Source organism: Coptis chinensis, chromosome 2, assembly GCF_015680905.1.
Source record: "Coptis chinensis isolate HL-2020 chromosome 2, ASM1568090v1, whole genome shotgun sequence".
Taxonomy (NCBI): domain Eukaryota; kingdom Viridiplantae; phylum Streptophyta; class Magnoliopsida; order Ranunculales; family Ranunculaceae; genus Coptis; species Coptis chinensis.
In genome coordinates, this window is record NC_141457.1 from 29,737,125 (window position 1) to 29,760,913 (window position 23,789).

The 23,789-nt window shown below is 37.6% G+C and overlaps 4 protein-coding genes across 4 annotated transcripts; 2 read left to right on the forward strand and 2 right to left on the reverse strand.

The window, feature by feature from the left end:
- Positions 1-658: 658 nt before the first annotated feature.
- Positions 659-2,073, forward strand: LOC147515709 (uncharacterized). The gene is made up of 2 exons (XM_086593021.1): positions 659-1,298; positions 1,538-2,073. Exons 1-2 carry the CDS (start codon positions 659-661, stop codon positions 2,071-2,073), a joined length of 1,176 nt encoding a protein of 391 aa, XP_086449147.1.
- Positions 2,074-2,552: 479 nt separating this feature from the next.
- On the forward strand, positions 2,553-4,546 carry LOC147515710 (ATP-dependent DNA helicase PIF1-like). Its single transcript, XM_086593022.1, has 4 exons — positions 2,553-3,172; positions 3,273-3,609; positions 4,339-4,398; positions 4,538-4,546. The coding sequence occupies exons 1-4, from the start codon at positions 2,553-2,555 to the stop codon at positions 4,544-4,546; spliced, it is 1,026 nt and encodes a 341-aa protein (XP_086449148.1).
- A 1,635-nt stretch (positions 4,547-6,181) lies between these two features.
- Positions 6,182-14,581, reverse strand: MCM2 (minichromosome maintenance (MCM2/3/5) family protein). The gene is made up of 18 exons (XM_086588551.1): positions 14,513-14,581; positions 14,240-14,439; positions 13,973-14,154; positions 11,351-11,532; positions 11,076-11,265; positions 10,767-10,986; positions 10,473-10,680; positions 10,253-10,387; positions 9,972-10,163; positions 9,710-9,882; positions 9,438-9,626; positions 9,240-9,356; positions 8,650-8,734; positions 8,417-8,569; positions 7,747-7,872; positions 7,474-7,656; positions 6,769-6,930; positions 6,182-6,685 (listed from the first exon to the last, which is right to left on the reverse strand). The coding sequence occupies exons 1-18, from the start codon at positions 14,513-14,515 to the stop codon at positions 6,569-6,571; spliced, it is 2,817 nt and encodes a 938-aa protein (XP_086444677.1). The 5' UTR covers positions 14,516-14,581; the 3' UTR covers positions 6,182-6,568.
- Positions 14,582-15,982: 1,401 nt separating this feature from the next.
- On the reverse strand, positions 15,983-21,540 carry LOC147515712 (golgin family A protein). Its single transcript, XM_086588552.1, has 3 exons — positions 20,667-21,540; positions 20,448-20,573; positions 15,983-17,596 (listed from the first exon to the last, which is right to left on the reverse strand). Exons 1-3 carry the CDS (start codon positions 21,117-21,119, stop codon positions 16,301-16,303), a joined length of 1,875 nt encoding a protein of 624 aa, XP_086444678.1. The 5' UTR covers positions 21,120-21,540; the 3' UTR covers positions 15,983-16,300.
- Between the last annotated feature and the right edge of the window lie 2,249 nt (positions 21,541-23,789).

A 23,789-nucleotide genomic window follows, 5' to 3' on the forward strand; every position in this document is an offset into this window, starting at 1 on the left:
GGAGAATGGATGTTCAGTGTCCATTTTGTAATGCACTCCATTGGATGGATGAACGACTAAAAGATTCATCATTATCACGTCCTCGATTCGGGACTTGTTGTTCACAAGGGAAAGTCCAATTGCCTCCACTACGGCCATTACCTCTAACCCTTAAAGCTTTATATGATGGAAGTGATCGCAAGTCAAAGTCATTCCGGAAGTACATGAGACAATACAACCAAGCTTTCGCATTTACGAGCATTGGAGGAAATGAGCGTGTCTTTACTGGACGAGGTCCAAGGCCTTTTACTATACATGGTCAGTTGCGTCATAGAACTGGATCTCTAATTCCTAACACTGGGCGGCAGCCAACTTACTCTCAGCTTTACATATATGATCCCAGTGCTGCATTGGATATACGTCAACTTTGTAATCCCCGTTTGAACACAGATGTTTTGAAGATAATTCATGCAACTATGCTCCAGTATAATTGTTTCTCTGCTACTTTTCGCCACGCATACGATGTTCTTAGATCTGCCTCTCTTCAACATGGTGAGAACTTCAATGTACCTGCTTATTTGCATTCTGATTGCTACTAGAGGCCCGATGTCGTTACAACTTGCCAACCGCAGATGAGATTGCTATCATTTTACCTAGGGATGGCAGCGAGCGGGATAATATGAGGGATATTGTGATATATCTTAAAGGAGGGCAAGAATTCATGCAGATCAGTGAATGTCATCCAGCTTACTTGCCTTTGCATTATGTGCTAATGTTTCCTTATGGAGAGCTTGGGTGGTCACCTGATATGAGGCGTTCAAATACTAATGACCGATTGACACAGATGGATTTCTACTCTTATCGGATATTTGAACGCCCTAGAGAATATTTTGCAATCTTACGCTGGGCAAACAAACCTGTTTCAAGAGTTTCTGGTGGATGGATGGGCGTGGTGGTGAACGAGAACAAAATGAGATATTATAGGCTACAGCAAGACAAGCTTCAGGCTGAACTTTATCAAGGTATCACTGATGTTGCAGTTGAAGCTTTCGACCCAAACCAGATTGGACGACAAGTGGTCTTACCAGCATCTTGTGTGGGCAACCCTAGACACATGTTTGAAATTTTTCAGGATTCAATGGCCATCACACGTTACAATAAGCATCCTGATATATTTCTCACAATGACTGCAAATCCGTACTGGGACGAAGTTGTAGAGGCATTGTCTGAGCACCAAACTACAACTCATCGACCAGAGGTCATGGCCCGTGTCTTTGAACTAAAGCGAAGGGCCTTGATGAAGGAAATTAAAAAGAAAGGTGTGCTTGGTACTGCCATTGCACATGTCTACACCATTGAGTTCCAAAAATGCGGGTTGCCCCATATGCATGCACTTATATATCTCAACATTCCGACAAGATCCGTATACCTGCTCAAGTTGATCGCATTGTAAGCGTAGAGTTTCCTGATCCAGAAACCGAACCTGAGTTATTTCAGACCGTCCTCACATGTATGGTAAATGGTAGATGTAAGCATCACTATCCCTGGACTTTTGCAGATGCTACCACCATGGATAAAGATGGATATCCTATCTACCGTCGTCGTGACAATGGTAGATCATATATTGTGAGGGGGCATATAGTTGATAATAGGGATGTTGTTCCTTATAATCCTTATCTTTCTAAAATGTTCAATTGTCATATTAATGTCAAAGTTTGTGCTGGGATCCGTTGTGTTAAATACATTCACAAGTATATATTTAAAGGGCATGACATGACAACAATAGTGTTGGATGAGTTGGATGAGATCCAACAATACTTGGATGCGAGATATATTGGCCCACCGGAAGCAGTTTGGAGATTATTAAGTTTCCATCTACATGAGGAGATTCCCACAGTTGTGCGCTTGGCACTTCATCTCCCTAGAATGCACTGCGTAGTTTATAAAGCTGATGAACCAATACATGATATACTACCAAGGGCGGAGTGCCAAAAGTCAACTTTGACTGCCTTCTTTGATTGTTGTGCATCAGATTTAAGAGCAAGAAGCCTCACATATCAAGAGTTCCCCGAATACTATGTCTGGAACAAATAATCTTAGACTTGGACAAGAAGGATACGATAGGGAAAATTTGCTATTGGTAGAATGTATTTCACCAGTCCTAATTCCGGTGAGCGATTTTACCTGCGCCTACTTCTAACCGTTGTAAAAGGACCTCAATCATTTGATGATCTGAAAAGGATTGGTAATGGTCCTCCACTTCCAACTTTTAAAGATGCATGTGTTGCACACGGACTTCTGGAAGATGACAACGAATGGGTGCAATGTTTACAGGAAGCTTCAGTCATGCAGACTGGATATCATCTTCACCGACTATTCTGTGTTATTCTCGCAGAGTGCAATCCTTTGCAACCCCAAACATTGTGGAATGATTTTTGGGAAAATATATGTGATGACCTTCCACATAAGCTTCGCACAATGTTCAACATTCCGCTGAAGTGCAAGATTATGGTTTATTTCTCTTAAATGAGATTTTGATAGAGTCAGGTAAATCACTGGCTAATTTCCCTCTAATGTCACTGCCTCTGTTAACTACAAGATGGAACTTAGTTGTTGCAAACCGACTCATATGGGACCAGCGACAATTTCAGTTTGATCCTCAAAATGCAAAAGCACATGGCAACAAGGTTCTCCTAAATGCAGAGCAACACTTTTCATATCAAACAATGATAGATTCCGTTTTCCAAAATCTAGGGAAACTCTTCTTTTTGAATGGAGCAGCAGGAATAGGCAAAACTTTTGTTTACAACACAATTGCTGCTACGTGTCATGCTGAGGGGCATATTGTTATTATGGTCGCTTCATCTGGAATAGCTTCATTACTATTGGCTGGCGGTCGTAATGCTCACTCGACCTTTCGCATCCCACTAGATAATCTTGATACCTCTGTTTGTGGGTTTAGTAAGAATTCAATGCATGCCGAATTATTCAGGGAAGCTAAACTTATTATTTGGGATGAAGTCCCAATGCAAAATAAGTTTTGTGTGGAGGCAGTTGATCGCACACTTCGGGATACTCGCGACAATAATAAACCTTTTGGTGGAATAACAGTCGTACTTGGTGGTGACTTCCGTCAATGCCTTCCAGTTATACCCAAAGGGGTTCGAGAACAGATTGTGCGTGCTTCCTTGCGGTCTTCCTTCCTCTGGAGTCACATTCATGTTCTAACTCTTGCCCAAAACATGCGATTGGAAAATGGAAACTCTACAAATATTGCGTTTGCAAATTTGAAGTGACCCAAGCGAGACAGTTGAACTACCATCAACAATTCATCGATGTGCAAATCTTCAGGATCTCATTTCTACTACATATCCTCAGCTAAATCAGCCTACCACAGTTACACCGGAATATTTAACTGAGTGCACAATTCTATCTGCACGCAATGATGATGTCAATGATATTAATGCAGCAGCTTTAAATATGTTCCCAGGGGAAAGTACTCTCTTTCTAGCTGCAGACAAGATGGCAGATGAGGATGTGACGAATCCAGCCAATATTAATCAATACCCAAATGAGTACCTAAACTCACTTGATCTAGCTGGTCTACCACCGTTTCGTCTCAACCTAAAAGTCGGTTGTCATATAATGTTGTTGCGAAATATTGCTCCCAAAGATGGATTATGCAATGGAACCCGATTGATGGTGGTCCACTGTCGACCTCACGTTCTTTTTGCAAGAATTTTGACTAGTGAAAAAGCGGGTAATCATGCATTTATTCCAAGAATATCTTTGTCACCGTCGTCTTCTGATTTTCCTTTTCATATGACAAGAAGACGGTTTCCTGTGCGTGTTGCTTATGCAATGACTATAAATAAGTCACAAGGACAATCGGTGAAATATGTTGGGATTGACCTTCGCACTGAAGTTTTCAGCCACGGTCAATTATATGTCGCACTATCAAGGTGCACTTCTTCAGACATAATCAGTATTCTCCTCCCTCCAAATTCGGAAAGTCACACCCCAAACTTTGTTTACCCAAAAGCCTTACTATAATCCATAAGCTCTTTTCATTTATAGTCACGTGTTGAGTAGTTTCTCATTGAATTTATAGTCATCAAATTGATACATTTGTAATTGCTCTTACTTTGTTAATTTGCTTCGTTCAAATTATGTAGGTTTTGCGAGTTGGTGTGTAATTACATTTTGTCAGTATTGCGTTGAATAACTTTTTGCGAACCTTGGTTAGTTTTTTTTTCCCCTAATTTCTTCTTTTTGATCTTACAACACCTAAATTTATAGTTCTATACAAATCTATTTCAATTCCTACTAAATGGTGACGTCTGCTTATATGGTATTTAGCTGAACGAAGAAATTTCAATTCTCATATCTTCAAACTTAGTGATCTCTGCTGATTCTCAGGTATGTTCCTTTTCATTTTTTTCATTTTTCCTTCCCTGGTCTTTCTCTACTTATTGTGTTGTTTAATTTTTTCATCCATGAACGTGGCGATGGGACCTTGGCCAATCACTATAACTTAGTGATCTCTGCTGATTCTCAGGTCAAGTGAAACAGGTAACATCTCATCTCTTATAACTCAATCTTTTTGATTTTATATATAAAGATTTAGTTCGTTTTAAAATCGTTTAGCCAGAGATGAATTATTTATTTTCTTCTATGTAAAGGTTTAGTCTGAGCTTCTTCTGGTTGTTACAGGTATTTATTTGCTTATTTATTAAGGGTTCTATTTTTTGGTTTTGGGTTTGTCGAAAAGTATTAATTTTGATTGATTTGAGCTTTGATTTAGTTATGCTGCTTTTATAGGTATTTTAGTGCATGTAGCATTTCGGTGGCTATTGTTTGTTCTTTGATTTATTAGTATTGTTACAGAAAGTCGTGTTTATGGAACTACCCCAATGGAAACTTTAGGAAATATGGTATATGTATACATTGTAAATATCATTTGTTAAGGGTGTAGACCTTTTGATAGTTATGGGACTCGGATGTATGTATTTTACTTGTGTTTTCGGTAATGACTTTGTATGAGGTGCTTTGATGATCTGGCATTAGTTGAGACATTCAAATACTTTGGCGTACTAAGTCATAATGTTGAAGTGGTCTCATTTTTGTAAGCCAGTTATTTGACTGCTCTGGCATCTGTCGAGACGGTTAAGTAACTGGATTAACCAATGAGAAATATATTATTGTGATTTTCAGGTTATGACAGGTTTATATTTATGAAATGTCAAAAATACAGAGGAGATGCTGCCGAAATTTTACTATAAAACCACATGTCAGGTTTGTAATTGTTTGAGTTTTGGGGCGTTACATATTTGCTTGTTCCAAAACTAGAAAAGAGTCTAGAGGTGAATACAATCGTTCATTATTTCACTTCTAAATTGTCAATTTCTTCTTCCCTTCAGTATATATAGTATTTCCTACTCACTCTATTTAATGAATTTAAAACAGATAATTACATACTTTTTCGATGAAGTTTTCTTAAGGCTTGGGATTTATGATAATAACCTTGACATTGGCGACTGAGGATAGGGTTTCTGGAAGAGTTATGATTGTCAACAATGTTATCTGTACTTTCGCTACTTTTTTTTGTATTTGGCGTACTTTTGTGGGTGCTCTTTTTGGTACTGTTTTGATGTGCTCATTCAAACCACTTGTGGGAGTCTGATTATGTATCTGTTTCTCATATTGTTCTTATTTCATTTGGTTTAATTGGTGTTCTTCTATGTTTAAGTCCATTTAGATGAATGAGTCTAGAGCATCTGTGCAAATCACTACCGGATTTATTGAATGAGAATTGTCTTTGCAACCTTTTAACATTATCCAAGACATTGGAAAGTCATAAAATAATGAGGAGGTTCTATCCAAATTATCCCTCAGGTGGTTCAAGTTAGTGTGATGTCGAGTTTCTCAGCCTAATAATCATTCTTGACCATAAATGGAACAATACCAAGTATAATATAATCAAAACGGGGAAGGGGGGTGTGTTCAAATTCAGGCTGCTTCTACAGAGTTAGCGTTGCAGGAGAGGGAAGCTGCTATTCCCTGGCTGGAGGGAGACTTAAGAGCCACCAGTAGTGTTCCTCATTCTCTTCAAAGTGTTCTATAATCATGTTTTCAACCAAAAAACACCATAATGACATTGGGAACCACTAGTTGGGTAAATCAAAGAAAATGCACTGAAGAATTGCAGCAATGCCAAATGGATAACACTGTTCATTTAACAGGCCCAGCCAAACCTTAATTCCCGGTTTTATATTCTGTTCCTCCATCTAAAAGCATGGCAATTAGCGGAAAATAGAAAAAAAATACATCTAAAAGCAAGGCTCCTGCATATCTTACTTCCTTAAGAGCTATATCATATTTCTCTTTCCAACAACCAAATAATTCTCAGTACAACCAGATAAAGAAATTACATCATCCAGCCCAATTGGATCTTGTTTGACATTCCCCTCTACATTCAGATCAAGTAAGCCCTGGTCTCCAGATTTGGCAAACTCGGCATTCAAAGATTATGCTGAATTTGCTTGTTTGAACTAAAACAAATTAATTTCTTGGAATACGGAAACCTCCATCATCTTGCAAGGGGATGCTTTATCATTCCTCGCTCTTCATCCAACTCAAAATTTGCTCGAGTGAACTGGGTGCTAGTCAAAAAGGGCTTCAAATCGTAAATTTCATAGTCCTGTGCCTGAAAAGGATAAGGTACACCACATCTTAACACCCTGGTTAACGTATATCAAAGAAATGCAGTGGAGCAAGACAGCCAGTTACCTTGTTCCGCAGGTCATTCACCTTCACCTCAATATGAGTAAGTCCAGCAGACGATCCATTTACAAGTTCTTCAAAGTGCAAGGCATCCCTAACAAGCCCACGTAGAAGATACAAGAGGAAGTCATTGAATTCCTTCTTGAAAGTCATGTACTTTCTGAAGCTCTGCAGCAGGATTTTTCAAATTTTTACATCAGTACTTATAATATGTTAAATAGACGTGCCTATGACACTAGGACACGGCCCCAGGCAAGTAATTGACACCACATTTCAGTTATAAAATGGTGTCCGAAACAGCTTCTATTCTGAAATGTCCAGGATACATATATATGTAAATGAACCTAACATAATTTATGCATCGAGATAAATATCCTTCATCTCCATTACTAATTGGGTACAGGCAAATATTCAATTTAATTTTAACTCTTTCATTAAAAAACTATATGACAAGAAGGTTATATAAAAGATAAGTAAAAGTTTGTAGTTACAAGATTTCAATTCTATTATTTCTTTTTTTTTTCTTAGGGTCATATCTTATTTAAGGTACACTATCATCCACCTCTTCATCTAGAACTGTCAGTGTCGTATCTGAGTCGTGTGTCCACACGCCAACAGGGGACACGGCACAAAATATGTCCCCGCGCAACAGAAGAAAAATCTGTACCACATGCTTAATAAAAAATTATCTCTACTGGAAACTCTCAATACCTTTTGAAGAGACTTCTGGACACCAAACTTTTGAGTTGAAATGAATGAATCGAGTAGAACGCGTATTGCCATATCTACATCTTCTTGTGTGACATGCATTCTGAGGTGCATTCTTGCATGTGCTTCAGACATCCTTATCATTGACTCTATGTGTCTAACAGCAATGGGAACTCCTTGTCCATGCTACACAGATAATTGAAGAGTAATAACAAATTTCATAAGATGGCCTAAACAACTAAAAGATTTTACAAACAAGGTTTTTGTGAGCCTCACCGAAGATTCTCTACGCAGTTCAGCGTACACATGTGTGAACTTATTGAGATCAGCATCGTGCAAGGATGGAAACACATTCAATTTGGCGTAGGTTATGTACTTCTTTAGCATGTCTTGAGAGAGTATCTGATAGACAATTTGATCTTAAATAAAGCAATATTCTATTCATTGCAGGTAAAACAATATGGAATGCTAGAGCTTCGTGTAGCCACACAGATGTTGAACGAACCAAGTCACTGACTAAACTAGTACATCCTCATTAGGGTATCTATTCAGTTATTATACCCTTGACATATTGTATAACTGCATTTACCTAGATAAACAAGATCAATAATGATGTTGACCAGCTAGTCTGCTTTTACTTACATTAATTACTTAACCGTGTTTAGATCAGGGAATCCCAAATTCATGGAAAGTGGATAAAAAAAGGAAAGAAATAGAAAACCTGATGGAGGAAATAAAATGGGGGAAAGAAAGTACGAAGGAGATGGGGTAGATAAGAACGCTATATTTCCAGAGAATAATAAGGATCAACTTCTTTTTAAATGTGTGCAAGTTGTTTCCATATTTATTATGTTTTTATCTCTCTCCATCGTATTCACCAATTTTGATCCAAACACAGCTTAGCAGTATAACTTAAAAATGTTAAAGAGATTTATTTAGAAAAGACCTCAGGATCAACTGGCCTCGCAGAGGCTGGAGAATCTCCTTGGGAATTGTTTACAGATGTATCGTCTAAGTTGGCACCCTTGGGTTGTGACTTAAAGTGGCTATCAACAACAAAACTTGCAAGCATTTCGTCTATGACCGGGTCAACCACATCCTGCATGTAATATGATTTCAGATAAAAAAATCAATCTGCTCGAGTGAAAAGTACACAAAAGAGTTTGGAGAGAGAATGACCTTAACAACACAAAGGACATCAAAACGTGAAACAATTGGATCTGTCAGTTCAACGTTTTGTGAAAAATTCTTCGAGGAGTCGTATCTGGAAAAATGTGTACAGCATCAAGCTCGAGGAGCAAAGACATGCATCAAATCATTAAACTATTGAAAAAAGTATAATTGAACACAGAGTGATAATGGGGTGCCTCTCATGACAATAGTGGGATAAATCCTTTGATAATCAAATGTGACTGGAAATAAGGATTTCCTAAGCAAACATCGAGATGCTAAATGTTTAAAGAGTGTATTGCAAAAAACAAATGATTGTCTTATGCTTCATAAAAAGAATGACAACTTATATGACATCATACAAGGTGATTCTTCTGGTGTTAAAATGGACAAGATAATGTGGCACATTTATTAAACAACAGAAAAATTAAACCTGAAGAATAATTTTAATCTATAGCTCACTTGAACCTATATACATATTTCTAAGTATATTTAGCATCCAGGGGCCAGGAATTATATCACATACCCTCCAGAAATTACATAGAGCTAATAGTTCTTGAACTGCCTCATTATTAGTCCTAGCCGGGTTAGGGCCATACCTTCCGCCAATAGGATTTGCAGCAGCAATAACAGAGCAACGAGCCTGTAGAGACGTGACAATCCCTGCCTTGGATATGCTAATGCTCTGCTGCTCCATAGCTTCATGAATACTCACTCTGATAAAGCATTTAAAATGGTTATTACAGTAATAGATAGATAGCTCAAACGCAGGAAGACACTTTTTTACTTTTTTCTACCTGTCTTGGTCGTTCATCTTGTCAAACTCATCAATAAGACAGATACCTCTATCGGCTAGTACAAGAGCTCCTCCTTCAAGGGTCCACTCCTTTGTGATAGGGTCCTTGTGCACTGCTGCAGTGAGCCCAACAGCAGAAGCACCTTTCCCAGTAGTGTATACAGCCCTTTGCCCGGTTTTTTCAACATACCTTGGAGAAACCATATAAATTAGTTTATCTACACAAAATTACTAGTAAGTCGGTCAGTCTGGAAACGGATAGGTCATTATTACTTGAGGAACTGTGATTTGGCTGTGCCGGGATCTCCTAAGAGTAATACATTGATGTCCCCTCGCAAGCGATGTTTCCCTTCAACATTCTTTTCTTGTCCTCCGAACATTGCAAGGGCTATCGCAGTTTTTATGTCCTCGTGTCCATAGATTGATGGGGCAATGGACTTAAAAATCTGAAAAAAATAAATAAATCTTAACATGATGAGCATACAATGTATAATGTCTTACAATGGAAGTTGATGGGTCAATGTGTATAACATACCCTTTCTCCAATTCTGGGATCCTTAGACAAGTTTTCAATTTCTTTCTTGTCTTCCTCAGTAAGTTTGTAAGCCGAGAAAAGATCTTGCTTCTTTGTGACATAATTTGCTTCAACCACCGTGGCAAATACAGGAAAACCATTTTTTGTATTCAGAGATAAGTCAAAGTTGTTTGTGTATATGCCAGTGACCTCCTGAAAATTTCCAGTAGACACATATGGTTGGAATCACACTCATATTCAATAGAAAAATAGAACAAAGGAAATTTTAGTTTCTTTCATACAATTTCTTCTCCTGGGCGGGCACAATCAATTAGATCATTCAAGAGTATCACTTCCTTGTATCTTGGAAGTCGACCAGCTGGTACAATTCCTGGGCTTTCTTGAAGAGTGAGTTTCTGATAGTTCCTGTAAATCGTCTGAAGCATGGCATAATAAGATGGACTTAATATTCGAGTTTCAACTATCCTTCTTATAGCATAAGGATTATCAAAGAAAATTCACCTGCTCAATATTGACAGTGAATGGTCCTTTTGATTGGCATTCTGGGCAAGATCCCACCTTCACTTCTGAATATGAATTCTGAAAGAATGGACCAAGAACCGTTCCACATTTACTGCAGTCGTACTTGACCTGCTGCAATTGGGGGAAAACCCCAGATCTTCGTGTAACAACTCCTCCAATACGAATCATGGTATTCAAATGGATCTGCCTGAGGTGCATCATAATAAATATTATACTATAAAGAAAAGTCATAGAGAAATAGATTTACCTTAATAAAGAGAGAAATTATAATACCTAATGTTGCGTATCTGATCATAGACTGGTAGGTTGGTTATCCTCACAAATATCTTTTGATGCATATTTTTGTATTTTGGGAATAAATCATACACAACATTCTTGGCAACATCTTCCATGACCTCAATAACAGATTGGGGTGCATCAGCAAGCCAGATGGCAATGTTAGGATGAATATAGATGAACTGCTTATAGTCGATCTCCAAGCTGCACTTGTTAGCTGCAGTAGTTATATTAAATTAGTCCATAAAAAGCACAACGGAACAACTGGAGAACAAATGGTTATCTTAATGAGACATAATATAATACCTAATGACATCTCATTAATCAGCCGAACATATTCGAAGTCTCCATGTTCATTCTTTGGATTCACATACGTAAGCAGAAACTCCTTAAATTTTTTTGCAATGAAGCGACGAACTTCGTCTCTAGTCACCCATTCCCTTAGGGTTCCTTGGACGCGATACATCTCAAATTCTCCTTCGTCATCTTCCTCATCCTGTGTAGAGAGGCAATTGTGGTGGGAAAAATTAGTTAGAAATTGTCACCTGGAAAGAAAAATAAGCAGATGCATATATACTAACCTCGTAGGGGTCATCATCTGTCTGATCAGTCATTGGTACATCCTCTCTAGAATGTCCATGTTGTGACCTTCCCGGCGAACTTTGCATTGCATCTGTATCATCGTAGCTTCTTGCATCTCTTGGAGGCCTGAAATCAGCTCTAGATCGTTTAGGACGCCTGTAGGGGATATCCTCATCGGTGTCTGCATTCAAAACTCTCATATGTCAAGATTCAAGACTTCCCATGTGTTATTCACTAAACCAGAGGTCAATGAAACTGGATAAGGACACAATGTTTTCCACGTAAGGGACTCGATTTGTATGCAATAGAAATTCATTTACGTTGCAATCTTGTTCACAAACCAAGCCACCATCCAAGATTGCATATTACAGTTAAGTACCCACAGTTTTGCCAGAAAAGAATGAAGACATAAAAATTTTGCTGCATTATATATTAAGGCCAACGAGTGACAGGAAAATAAGAATCTCAACACATCCTTAGTTACTACATATCTCATCAAAATTAAATCACTCCCTTTTATAAACCTACAATTTTACAGCTATGACATTCAAAATACTTGCATCACACAGCAGCTTTTCATCCAACTTCCATGTATGCGTCACAATTCGCAATTGGAAAAGCTGGTTTAAGAACCATACGTTTAGGACAAACCTCCTCATTGGGATCATAAATAGACAGACCAAATTCAGTTATGGAAGAATAACTGCACCGCGCAAACTTATTCAGCAAATGGATTTTTCTCCTCCTGAAGTGTTCTCCCAATTTTAAGCAAAATACATCAACTGACAGTTCAAAGATCTGATTTGAACAAAAATAGCTATACACCAGCCATTTCATCCTCTCGTCCAACTAAATGTAGCAGATGCATTAAAAAACAACCTACTATCTCATACCAGAGACTTGCTAGATTTTAATCAGGGGAAAAGCACATTTTATAACCATTTGCAAACAGCAAAGGAGAACTCCAGAACAATATAATAGCGTCCGTATAATGACTACTCAGACAAGTATAGCAGATAAGTTGGGATCCATCCAAGTCATCTCAAATGAAGACAGTTTTCACTATGTTTTTGGTGGACTTCACATCAAATGTAAATCTAATGTACACGACCACTTAACTTTCTTATTCCAATGTGACAATGTCAAATGTCAAAGCTGATGTACACAATCACTAACTTCCTTCTTTCAATGGTTTATCATCCCTAAATAGAAGTTCAACAGGGAAAAAGACAAGCGCAATCATAAAATACAATATTTCAATGATCTTATGTTGGGAAAAGATAATGGCAACATTGATGAAATAACATTCAGCAATGACAGCTGAATGATTTGAGTCATCAGACATAAATCCTCTACCATATGAAATGCACCAGATATGTCCATGCAGTCTATACGGTCACGTATGTTTCATAAGCCTCTACAATTATATAGGTAAAATGGAAAATTTTAATTAAGCTTGTCAAGCTGATAACTCCCAGACAGCAAAAGTATGTAATGGATAGAAGATTAACCAATCCTATAGGTTACAAATCCTAAGAAAGCCAAAGACAACACTTCTTATCTTTGTGAAATAATGATTGAGTTATCCTTATTATGAGTCTGAAAATATACTCATGATTGCTCGTGTTGTAGAAACCTTCTTAATAAGTATCTAAGGTCCTTTTTATAACCACAGAATATATCAGTGGGTGATTCTCCACTTCTACTCCTGATTCACCAATCAAGTCTTGACAATTGTCCTTATTCACTTAGACTTCTCCTTAAGAACCAATCTGACGGTTAAACTCTCGGAAACTTAATTCTCACATGTTCCCTCTACGTTTAATTCTCCCAGGATAGATTAGCTTTAGGTTGCCTAGGCAGTAAAGTGCTCCCACATCCATTTGCATTTTAAACAAGATTCCGCTGAGCTAGAGAATGTCCCAAGGATATCAAACACACCCTAAACCTAACACTTAAGGTATTTGCAAGATATATCAAACGTAAAGGCATGTCCAACGATTTTACTTATTCTGCTCAGGCTCAATATGCAAGATCAGCATACACAGCAACGCAGTGATTGCCATTGATGGCTGTTCTGGATTTTATCAATTAAAGATACCACAACAGCATTATGACTGTTTGATACCCACAACTAATATAACATCCAAGTTCAGAAGCCTTAAACTACAAAGGAAAATATAATTTATCGGGTTCGAATACTTGACAGGAAAGATATAGTGTGATTGAACCTCTAAAGTTTAATCTAAGAGTTAAACCCTAAATACTGAACATCGCATTCAACATGTTTATCAACTCCAGCACATTGATTAGTTTTCATATAGAAAAATCATAAAGAAAACTTAGAGATGTTTTGCTAAAAACATGGAATTGGATAATTAGACATACTTGCTCTTAACTCAGAGTGACCTCAAGAGCACCAAAATACCCATTTTCTTCAAACTATATCTATCACAGCCCCATTTCTGCTAATTCTATTCTCAAATGACCAACTACATAGATATTTCTAAGTCATGTACTCTGTAACTACATATTAGTAACACACTTTATTACTGCAGTAAAATTCAACCAAGGCAATAAATGATTTGGACAATTAGTTAAACACATTAAAATTTTAGTACCTTGGTCATGCAAAAGTCGAGGAAGTTTCCGATTACTCTTACTCCTTCCCTCTTTCGCATCAAGCTCTAGTTCAGCCGCTTGTCTATCGGCCATAATCTGATCCAAATCTCTCTCATCCTCCAACGAATCATTTAGTCCTAGTGACTCATACTGATCATGCTCCTCCATTCTTCGATAATCACTACACCCACCACAAACATTAAAAATTAATATACAACAACAAAAAACACAAAAAACGTTTTTATTTATTATTTTACAATACTTACTCCATGTAATTGTCATTAAAAAGATCTTCTCCTTCTCCTTCTTCTTCTTCATCATCACCAACGTCTCGTATAATTTCCGGGTCCACCGCGGCTTCATCTTCATCCGAGTATGACTCGGAAGTGCGGCTTGTGTTTGGTGGAAGTCGATCTGTGCTGAATCCTGGTGAACCTGGTGTTGATGGGTTATTATCTGAGTTGTCCTGAAAGACAAAAAAAATAATTAGTTATGATTTTTAAGAAATGGGAAATGAGTGAGGGAAGTTTTTTGCTTACCATTTTTTTTTTTTTTTGTTTGTGTGAGTGAAGTGAGTGGCGGTGAGGTGTTTGTTTTAGGGTTTAATGAGGCGTGTGGGTAGTTATTTTGGCGGGAGGTTTCGCGCCAAAAAAAAAGTCTACGTGTCATTGCGTTAGTTTACTGTCAAAATGCCAAATTGCCAAAATGAACCGAGTGAACTTTGAAATTTTGGGCCCAAAATATCGGTAAAGTTCAACGTGTCAACATTATATACTGCATAGACAGTCCCGCAATAGTGAAATTAGGGTGTGCATGGATACCCAATTACCCGAACCCGAACCGGAACCATTTATAGCGGGTGTGGATCCTAAAATGTTATACCCATTTAAAGTGGGTCTTTAATAACCGACCCGATAAAAAACCGAACCCGTTAGAACCGATTAGTAAAAAACCGATGGGTACCCAAACCGAAACCGGAACCGATTAGTTTGATTTTGATATATAGAATTTAGTATTATATTACACTAAATAAAAACAAACCCAAACATTATTATTATATATAGTATTATATATAGTCTATATTTGTTAGGTGTAAAATTATACTAAATATATATAACATTTAGCATAATAGTGAATGTGTGTTATTAAATGCATCTTTTATAATATTACATTAAATATGTGTATTATAAATATTAATAATAATATTTACGTGTTCACGTCTATCGTATAGTCGTATACTATGAATTAACTTATGCACTGTCTATATTAACTAATACATGAACGTGTACGTGCTTGATATATTACATGTATATATATTATATAACGAATACATGCAATGCTAACTAACAATTGTAGTACATGTGGTATTTATTCTATATATGACGCATTATGTATAGTATAATATACATATGTTCGATTTAAAATATACACTTACATATAATGTATGAGAATGTATTTAAAATTTTTAGATAACTTTCAAATATTATTATTGAATTTAGGATCATTACTTCTTATGAGAAGACAAAAATATCGATGACAAGTGTTATAGTCCCCGTAAACCAACTTTTTTATCGGTTATATAACTAAAAAAAATAATTTTAGCAATAAAAATATATAACCCAATAAGGAACCGAAACCGGAACCAGAACCGACTTATTTAATGGGTATGAGTCCGGATTTTCAAAATATAGAAAAAAACCCGAAAGAACCGAACCTAATAGGAACCGCTAAAAATAGACCCAAAACCGAAACAGGTAAGAACCGACCCATGAACACCCCTAAGTGAAATAGTATATATATATATATTTTTTTTAATATAACTTTAAATCTTTTCGTCTATGTTTTGACTATTGTATTTCCTGTTTTTTAGTCGATTGACAATATTGCCCCTTCTATGTTTTAAGTAAAATCATTGTATTGACTATTGTACCCCTATTTTTTAGTCAATGGATAATATTGCCCTTCTATATTTTAAGCAAAACGGTTGTGCGTGCATCAATCTAGTCAGATTGTAAAATAAAAGCTTGGTGTTTCCTGTATAGATAAGTCTGGAATAAAATTGTACAAGTTTATACCAAATGCTGTCGAATTACAAAGCAAAAAAGACAAATAATAGTATACTAAACCTGTCTAGAATCCTCTGGCTTCTACTACCCTTGCCTCAAAACTGTATTGATGGAAAAGTAACTCTATATGCCAAGACAAGGATAACAACAGTGAGGTACTTGATGCCGGCCTTTCCTTTTTCCGGGTCAACTGGCTTTGACACTAAACTTCTATTCTGCACAACATCAAGTTTTTCACGACAATGCCTTGCCAGGATTCGGTTAGCCCCACTGCTTTGTGGGACTGGCAAAGCCATGGGCTGGCGCCAACCTTGAATTAGACAATATATAGTCTCTAAGGTCTTTAATTGACTTGTATCTCTGCTTTTCAATATCGCGATTTTTTCCATGAGCTTGCTTTTCAGTCTTGGAATATGTCTCTTGATCGTACCCATCTCGAGCAAAATTTCCTGTGCTGAAGTCCCACTCGATCCCATCCGAGGTACACCTCTCAAGAGAGATTCTTCCCCTAGTCATTTTTCCAGAGGTGGGCTTCCTTCCCTTGATTTCTTTATCGCCGGAAAGTCTCCTTTGATCTTCTTCAGAAATCCCAGTACCATAGTTCCACATGTAATTCCTGTTGCTGTTATCCCTATTTAATTCGATCGAATGAAGATCACTTTCAGTCGAGTCGTCTTCAGGTTCTAAATATTTACACCCTTGTCCATCTTCAGTTTGTCCCTTGCTTTTGCCTATTTCTTTATTCTGATACGCAGCCACAGTAGTAATAGAGTGGCCACCAACATCCACACCTCCATTACTAGGACCACATTGGTTTTCTTTCGCGTCTTTGGTTCTAAGAAATGCTTCAAGCTCACTTCTGAGCTTGTCCACTGCCGCATTTTTCTCTTCAAATTGATACTTAGCTTCCAAGAGTTTCATCTGCACTCTTTCTTCACGCAACACGTCTGCTAGCTGAAGCATCTCCCTTTCCTTCTCCACCTCTTCTCGAGCCTTCACTGATTCTTTCTTCAATTGTTCTACTTCCTCTCTGTCTTCTCCAATTCCTTTAGCCAACTCGTCACAGACTTGCTCCATTATCTCTCTTGCTCTTTTCTCACTCTCACGTTCTTTGACCATATTTGACAGAGCAGCCTTCGTGTCTGACACTTCTCTTCCGAGTGTCTTGTTCAAGCTCTCGGTTCTTTTCCTGAGCTTTTTTTCCATATCAAGGTCAATTGAAATTGATTTAACAGCTGTTTCAACCCTCTCATGCACCTTTTTCTTCCATGAAGCCTTCTCTTCAGCAAAATGCTTCATAAGGTGATTGATATCTTTGTGGTTAGAGTGTTGTGCTTGGATAAGATGATTAACCAGCTCGCGTGCCCTCTCAACCTCAGCACGAAGGGCTGAGACAAGGGCTTTTCCTGATGAATAATGTTCTTCGATACCCCACATTCGACCAAGTATTTTCAAAAGCTCTTGAGAAGTCGTCAGAACATTACCAAGGTCCTTCAAATGGGTTTTAACTCCCAAGACTGAGCCTGTAGGGGTCACTCCCCGGGATCGTGTCTCAATCTGCAAAATAATAGATGCAGTGAATACCGTTGGCCTCATTTTAAAGGTTAAATTAAGACTTACAGAAAACCCAAAGGCCATTGGTCTGCCAATTAACTTGACTTTTCCCCTCTTTAATTAGAAATTGTAAATTTGTCATGTCCAAATGATATGAAACAACTATTAAATCATGTAACAAAAGCAGACACCACAGCTAAGATGTAAATAAGCTGGTATCAATGTGTGTTATACATCACATAAAAAATGAGGATACGACAGTTTATATAGAAAGGTTACACTGGATTCCCTTGCATGCTAATCAAATGATAGTGATATATGGAAAGCAAAGTTACATACCCTATGTAAGGTACTTTACGAAAGTAAAAATAGATAGTAAACTTGTCATTTTCTACAACATTTTTTGTTTAACACGAGTCTATTGCCACTCATTACAAAAACGTAATCCATTTATAGTGTGAAAGGTACTCCATACAAATTCTACCTGCGCAAACGAATCTCTACACATGTTGGTGTGCCTTCTTTACACCCTAATATGCATGGCACATGGGACGCGCCTCAGGCACACCATGCTTGTGTTACGTGACACATTTCCAAAACAAGCCTCAAATGTGCATTGATTGTGTACTATACCATGAGTTGAATCTTAGCCCCACATCCAATAACACGCCAGCTTCTGTTAGTGCAGATAGGCACCCATTTGTACACATAGGCATATCCTATAACGGAACTACACCAGTGGCCCAAAGTGAAACGTTCAATAAAGTTCGTGGCCTAAATCATTCGAAAAAAAAATTTGTGGCCTAAAGTGATAAAAACATGAAAGTTCATGGTACAAAACGGCAATTTAATCCCTTAAAAAAATGACTTCATTTACGCTATGCATCAAAACACTAAATCGGATGATTAATAAAAAGCAAGCAAACCATAGCTATCCTGTTAAAGGCACTGGACGTGAGCCTAGGGGATAAGTGTGGACCTAAGTAAAGTGCTTAGGGGTGAGCCTAGAGCCTAAGTGGGCCTAGGCAAGCCTTTGACTGCATACAGGACGGGTCGGTTTTACTCGCTCAATGTTTCGTTAAGCATTTCAAGAAAAGGAAAGCATCACTTTACTCACTGCTTATGTTTAACTTATTTCTCTTTTACTCGGTGGTTTCTTTCTTTAAACATGTTTAAGATCACATACAAACTAGTAAAGTGCACCTTAATTTCTCAATAGAAGAATATAAAAGATCCTTGAAAGCCATTCTTAAATTCAGTTCAGCCGCTACTAGAAGCCTTAAACACATATTATATCGCTAATATTCTTATTTTGCTGTGATTGAATTCAAATACGATTGTTAAACTAAACTGTGCTGTTACTTTGTTCATGTGAATAGTCTCTCTCTCTCTCTCTCATATTACACATGCGGAAAACTTCCTTTAATGGTTCATTGTGTTAAAGCAAGGTCCTACGGAAATTTATTTCATTCTTATCAATCCAAATTAGTAAAATCAAAGACCCCTGATCGTCACGCAAGACAACATCCATTTTGAGACAAACCATCAATGATGCCTATTTTTTCCAAATATTAGTAACAGGTCATCAAAGCTTCATACCAAGTCTAAATTTTTACCTGTTTATTAGTTGGACATACTTTCCATTCCAAGGAAATCAAGTCATTACTCTTGCGAACAGTTGATAAACCAACACTTTCGTGAACACACACAAATACACACACACATTTCTCTTGAACTCTGTTACTTCTATAAATACATCAACTGTAACCAAGTATCCAACGTTACAAAGTTTCAGTAACAAACTATGGCATTGTGATATAGTACACATTTTATTTATTACTGCTGCAAATCATGCAAACAAAGAAATAGAAAAAGAGAAAAAGAAGAAGAAGAAGGAAAGGCAAAAATTTCATCAAAGGAAACCCTAAATCCCATTTAAGCAAGTAAAGAAAAGAAAATCTATGGAGCCGTCCGCCTTTTCCACAGTTTGCTTGTGTTTGTTTGCTGTGAATGAAAAGAACCTAATTCCATGTACAAAAAAACTGTTCAAACGAAACAGCTTTTTGGTCCATACTTGGAGCCTTGGTAAAGGAAAAGGACATAAAAGAAAATAATGTTGAGGAAGGCACAGTTTTTAAAAAAACACATCAAAGCCTCAAGGCTCTCTGCCTCTGTGAGGCTTGAGGCGAGCCTCAAACCCCTCAAACCTCAACTGCAATAAAGAGAGAGAAGAGAATGAGACGAAATGGTATTTGATGATGGAATTTTTTTGATTTCTAATAGAAATGAGGTGTTTTACTAGTTAAACATAACCTAATAGGGATATTTTAATCTTAAAAGAAGTTACAAGGGGTTAAGTCATAAAAAATGGAAAAGATGAAAACACAATATTATAGCATGTGAGGCTTAAGTCTCAAGGTGATAAAGCATAAAAGGCTTAAGGCGCGCCTTGAGGGTTAAGCCTCAGCGCGTTTTGTTTTTTTAAACCTTGGGAAGGCGTTATCTCCGTCTGCTATTAAGTTATGTTATTTATTTGCAACGAATGTTAATTTATACTTACCCACGTGACGATGCTAAGAAGTATGATTATTATTATGGTTTGGCTAAATTCATCTATGATTATTACGCCAAAATGCATGCTTACTAATTTACGTTGTGAAATAGTTTCTTTTTAAGGTCATTTTTCCATGAAAAGCAATCTCATATTGATGTTGACTACATTATACTTGTGGTCCTATAGACATAAGAAGAATGTTATCCGTAATGTGTCATGGACTCGACATTGCTAACTAGTATCAATAAATATCAACTATAAATTCAGATGACATCAACAGAAGCTAATATATGAATATACCTCCATTAAACTGGCATTGCTAATAGAATCAATCCCACCAATTTTACGACCTGGAACCCGAACCTTCTGAGAGTACATAGAATTTCTTCCATAATGACTACCACCAATTCCAGAACGTTCCATCCTCTACAAAAAAATCAAAACAACACATCAATCAAAAAAACAACATTTAACAAAACATAAACATCTAAGTTACAAAGCATCAACAGAAACACACACCTCAGAAACAGGACTATGTGATGGATCGGATAAATGTTGAGGAAGATACCCAGATTGAACCGATCTCGCGACACTCCTCCTCCTCTCCTTCTTAACTCTTTTCAACCCAGAATTATCCTTAAACCTTGGCGAATTCATCTCATTCATTTCCCACAAACTAGCAGCAAGCTTTCTAGCAGAAACAGGACCTTGTTTCCCATTATACATTAATGGGTGATGATTCGGTGATTCAGGGACTTTAAAAACAGATGCAGGAGATTTAGAACTCATCCTCCATCTTGGTACAGGTGTACTTGATCCTCCTCTTTTACTGATTAAAAGTGCACGCTTCAATTTGTAATTTGGTTGTACTAGTGATGATGTTGTGGAGGATGATGAGGAACATCCTCGTTTCCGAATCTTGCATTTTCCATTTATCAGATTCTCCAGACTATTTCGGTGGTGCCTTGGCATTTTGATTGAATTTTCTTTTACTTTGTATATTGGTGGTGAATTATGTATGAAAAAAGCGAAATGAACAAAAAGTTGATGATCTAATTAGTGATTAGTATTAGTATTTTGGTAATGATATAAAATGCCCCACCAGCAACTTTTTTTAAATCAAAATTGGATACCGGGGTCTTGAAATAGATAGAAAGAAAGAAAAGCAGACAGGCAGGCAGGGAAGTGATATTATCTAGTTTCCTAAACTATTGGTTTCTACTATTTTGAAACAAAATTGATTGCTCTAAAGAGCAGAGAGAGATATAAGTGTGGACGTCTGGATTTGGAAACATAGGCGTCCGAGCCGGTTTTTCTTTTTTTAGGGGGGGGGGGGGGCGCCGTCAGAGTTTACACGAGTGAGACTGAGATACATACTTGTTTTGACCGAGACATCTCTGTTCTGTCAGTGACACCAGTTACACCACACACCCTGCACGTAAATTATTTTTTATTTTTTGGATAAAGTCATGTAACGTAAATAACTAGGGCCCACACACCCTGCACGTAAATTATTTTTTATTTTTTGGATAAAGTCATCTAATGTAAATAACTAGGGCATGCCCGTGCCTACGACCCGTGAGACCTCAACGGCGCTACCCACCCCAACAACTCGTTGTTGCGCCCGGTCGCAAAAGCGCGACGCGTGCCAAAACGCGCGGTGTCTTGATCTGAAAAACAACACGTCGTGCCTCGGCGCAATGCCGGCCAGCGCGCCGCAGATGAAACAACTCGTCACTTTTGGTATGAGGCAAGGTGTATGTCGTCTTGGCCAAAAAACAACTCGTCGGCGCTAAAGGCCCCCTAATTGACCATTATCCATAAGCCCAATAACATCAATTGGGTTGACCTAATTGTCAAGTAGCATCACGTCAAATTTATAGGCCCAACAGTTTATAAGCCCAACCTTTTGGGTGATTTTTGGATGTCTATCTCCACTATTACAATTTTTTTTTAATTGAGCCCATGTTCATGGTTCCAAACCCATAAAAGATTCAACCCATAAAAATTTTGTCCAATGTTGACTTTTTTTATGTGGGGGTGGGTGAAGTGAGAAAAACTGTTTAACTCACCTTATAAAAGCTTTTTAATTCACCCTCTATGAGTTTTGAGTGACTATGGTTAGGGGGTGTATCGACCACGTCTCACCTTATGACGTGGAATCTTTACTCTCACTCCTCCCTGTTTTGTTAGATAAGAAGATTGTGAAAATATGACGAACAGATCCTTGAGATACGTGCCAGTGTGTTTCAAGAGTTGAGACAGTGGTCAGCACTCAGCCATGTCAAGGCAACATGGGTGGATAAAATCAGAGGCTATCTTGATTTTAAGGGTAACCCGTATCAAAATAGTTTTTGCTATAGTGACCCACCGTGAAGGTAGTAAAACGAGCCCAAAATTATATACGCTATCGCTCTGCTAAAGTAGCAACTTGTTAAAAAATTGCCAAAATGGTAGCCGTTTCTGGTTATGAGACTGAAGATTCTGAGTTGCTCATGGAAATGGGAAGGTCATTAAAGTTGTGGGCAGTCACTCTCTAATTAGCCCTGTAGTACATTAATTTGTTAAATAAATTGTTTAAAATGTGCATTGTGAATTAAGATAATGATCCGATCATGACTCGTGCCATGGCTTGGGAACATATCCATCCAGAAAATATTCTCTATTTAGGATTAAAAATTGAGATATTAACACATTACAATTGAAAGGATATATAAAAAAGCATTTGACACAAGAGTGCTGCAGACCAAAATGAGTTTAATATTGAATGATGACAATAGTTTGGTTTTTGTCTCCAATAATGCTGCCAAGTGTTCTCTTGGCTGTGCTACTTGAACGTGCTAGTTTGTACCAGTCTTACCGAAATATGTAATTTATGAGACGTGAACATGGTAACGCCATCTACAATTTGTTTTTTTATTGGACTTGTGTTATATTAAAAACTAGGGTATGCCCGTGACTACAGCCCGCGATAACTCGAGGCACCTATCGCGTTATCTCCGACAATTCGTCGCTTCTTCGGCACAAAACAACTCATCATGCCCTTCAGCGCAAGGCGTATGTGCGCCTTTAACGCGAAACAACTAGTCGTGGCGCAAAACCAGCTCAATTGCCCATTATCCATAAGTCCAATAACATCAATTGAGTCAGCCAATTATGCAGTACCATGTCAAATTTGGAGGCCCAACAGTTTATAAGTCCAGCCGCAATTGTGGACTTTTGGCTAATTTTTGAATAAATCTCATGGTATTGATTGCACTTAAAAAAATTGCACAAACCCACTAAACACTTGAATCTGCCAAGTCATATTTTGGTGAGAGTGTGGGGTGGGTGAGGTGAGAAAAACCTTTTAACTCACCCCATAAAAGTTTTTTAATTCACCCTCTATGATTTTTTAGTGGCTATGGAAATGATTCTTGTATCTGAGAAGATCAAGTAGAGATGGAGTCAAACCAAAAGAGGTCATAAATGCTATCTGATAAGAGCCCAAAACTGAAGTTTTAACCCCTTAACAATAATACTTTTAGACCAATTATGCAAGTAATAAATAAGAGCTAATGCTAATTACGTGTTTTTATGTATTTCAGGCATTGACGCCAATTATGTACAGAAATGTGCCACTTTGGCGATATAAATGAGCAA

Bases quoted from the DNA above. Each gene is read 5' to 3' on its own strand.
- LOC147515710 (XM_086593022.1), top strand. From the start codon at position 2,553: ATGTCACTGCCTCTGTTAACTACAAGATGGAACTTAGTTGTTGCAAAC. The intron at 3,173-3,272 runs GTCTTCCTTCCT...GCAAATTTGAAG, and splicing joins ATTGTGCGTGCTTCCTTGCG to TGACCCAAGCGAGACAGTTG. The intron at 3,610-4,338 runs GTCGGTTGTCAT...TATGGTATTTAG, and splicing joins CGTTTCGTCTCAACCTAAAA to CTGAACGAAGAAATTTCAAT.
- LOC147515712 (XM_086588552.1), bottom strand. From the start codon at position 21,119: ATGCCAAGGCACCACCGAAATAGTCTGGAGAATCTGATAAATGGAAAA. The intron at 20,574-20,666 runs GTGTGTGTTTCT...ATTTTTTTGTAG, and splicing joins CACATAGTCCTGTTTCTGAG to AGGATGGAACGTTCTGGAAT. The intron at 17,597-20,447 runs GTATATTCATAT...ATTATTTTGCAG, and splicing joins GCAATGCCAGTTTAATGGAG to ATTGAGACACGATCCCGGGG.
- MCM2 (XM_086588551.1), bottom strand. The intron at 11,266-11,350 runs GTTAGTATATAT...CTCTCTACACAG, and splicing joins CAGATGATGACCCCTACGAG to GATGAGGAAGATGACGAAGG. The intron at 10,987-11,075 runs GTATTATATTAT...TAACTACTGCAG, and splicing joins GATTAATGAGATGTCATTAG to CTAACAAGTGCAGCTTGGAG.
- LOC147515709 (XM_086593021.1), top strand. From the start codon at position 659: ATGAGGGATATTGTGATATATCTTAAAGGAGGGCAAGAATTCATGCAG. The intron at 1,299-1,537 runs GTGTGCTTGGTA...GGACTTTTGCAG, and splicing joins GAAGGAAATTAAAAAGAAAG to ATGCTACCACCATGGATAAA.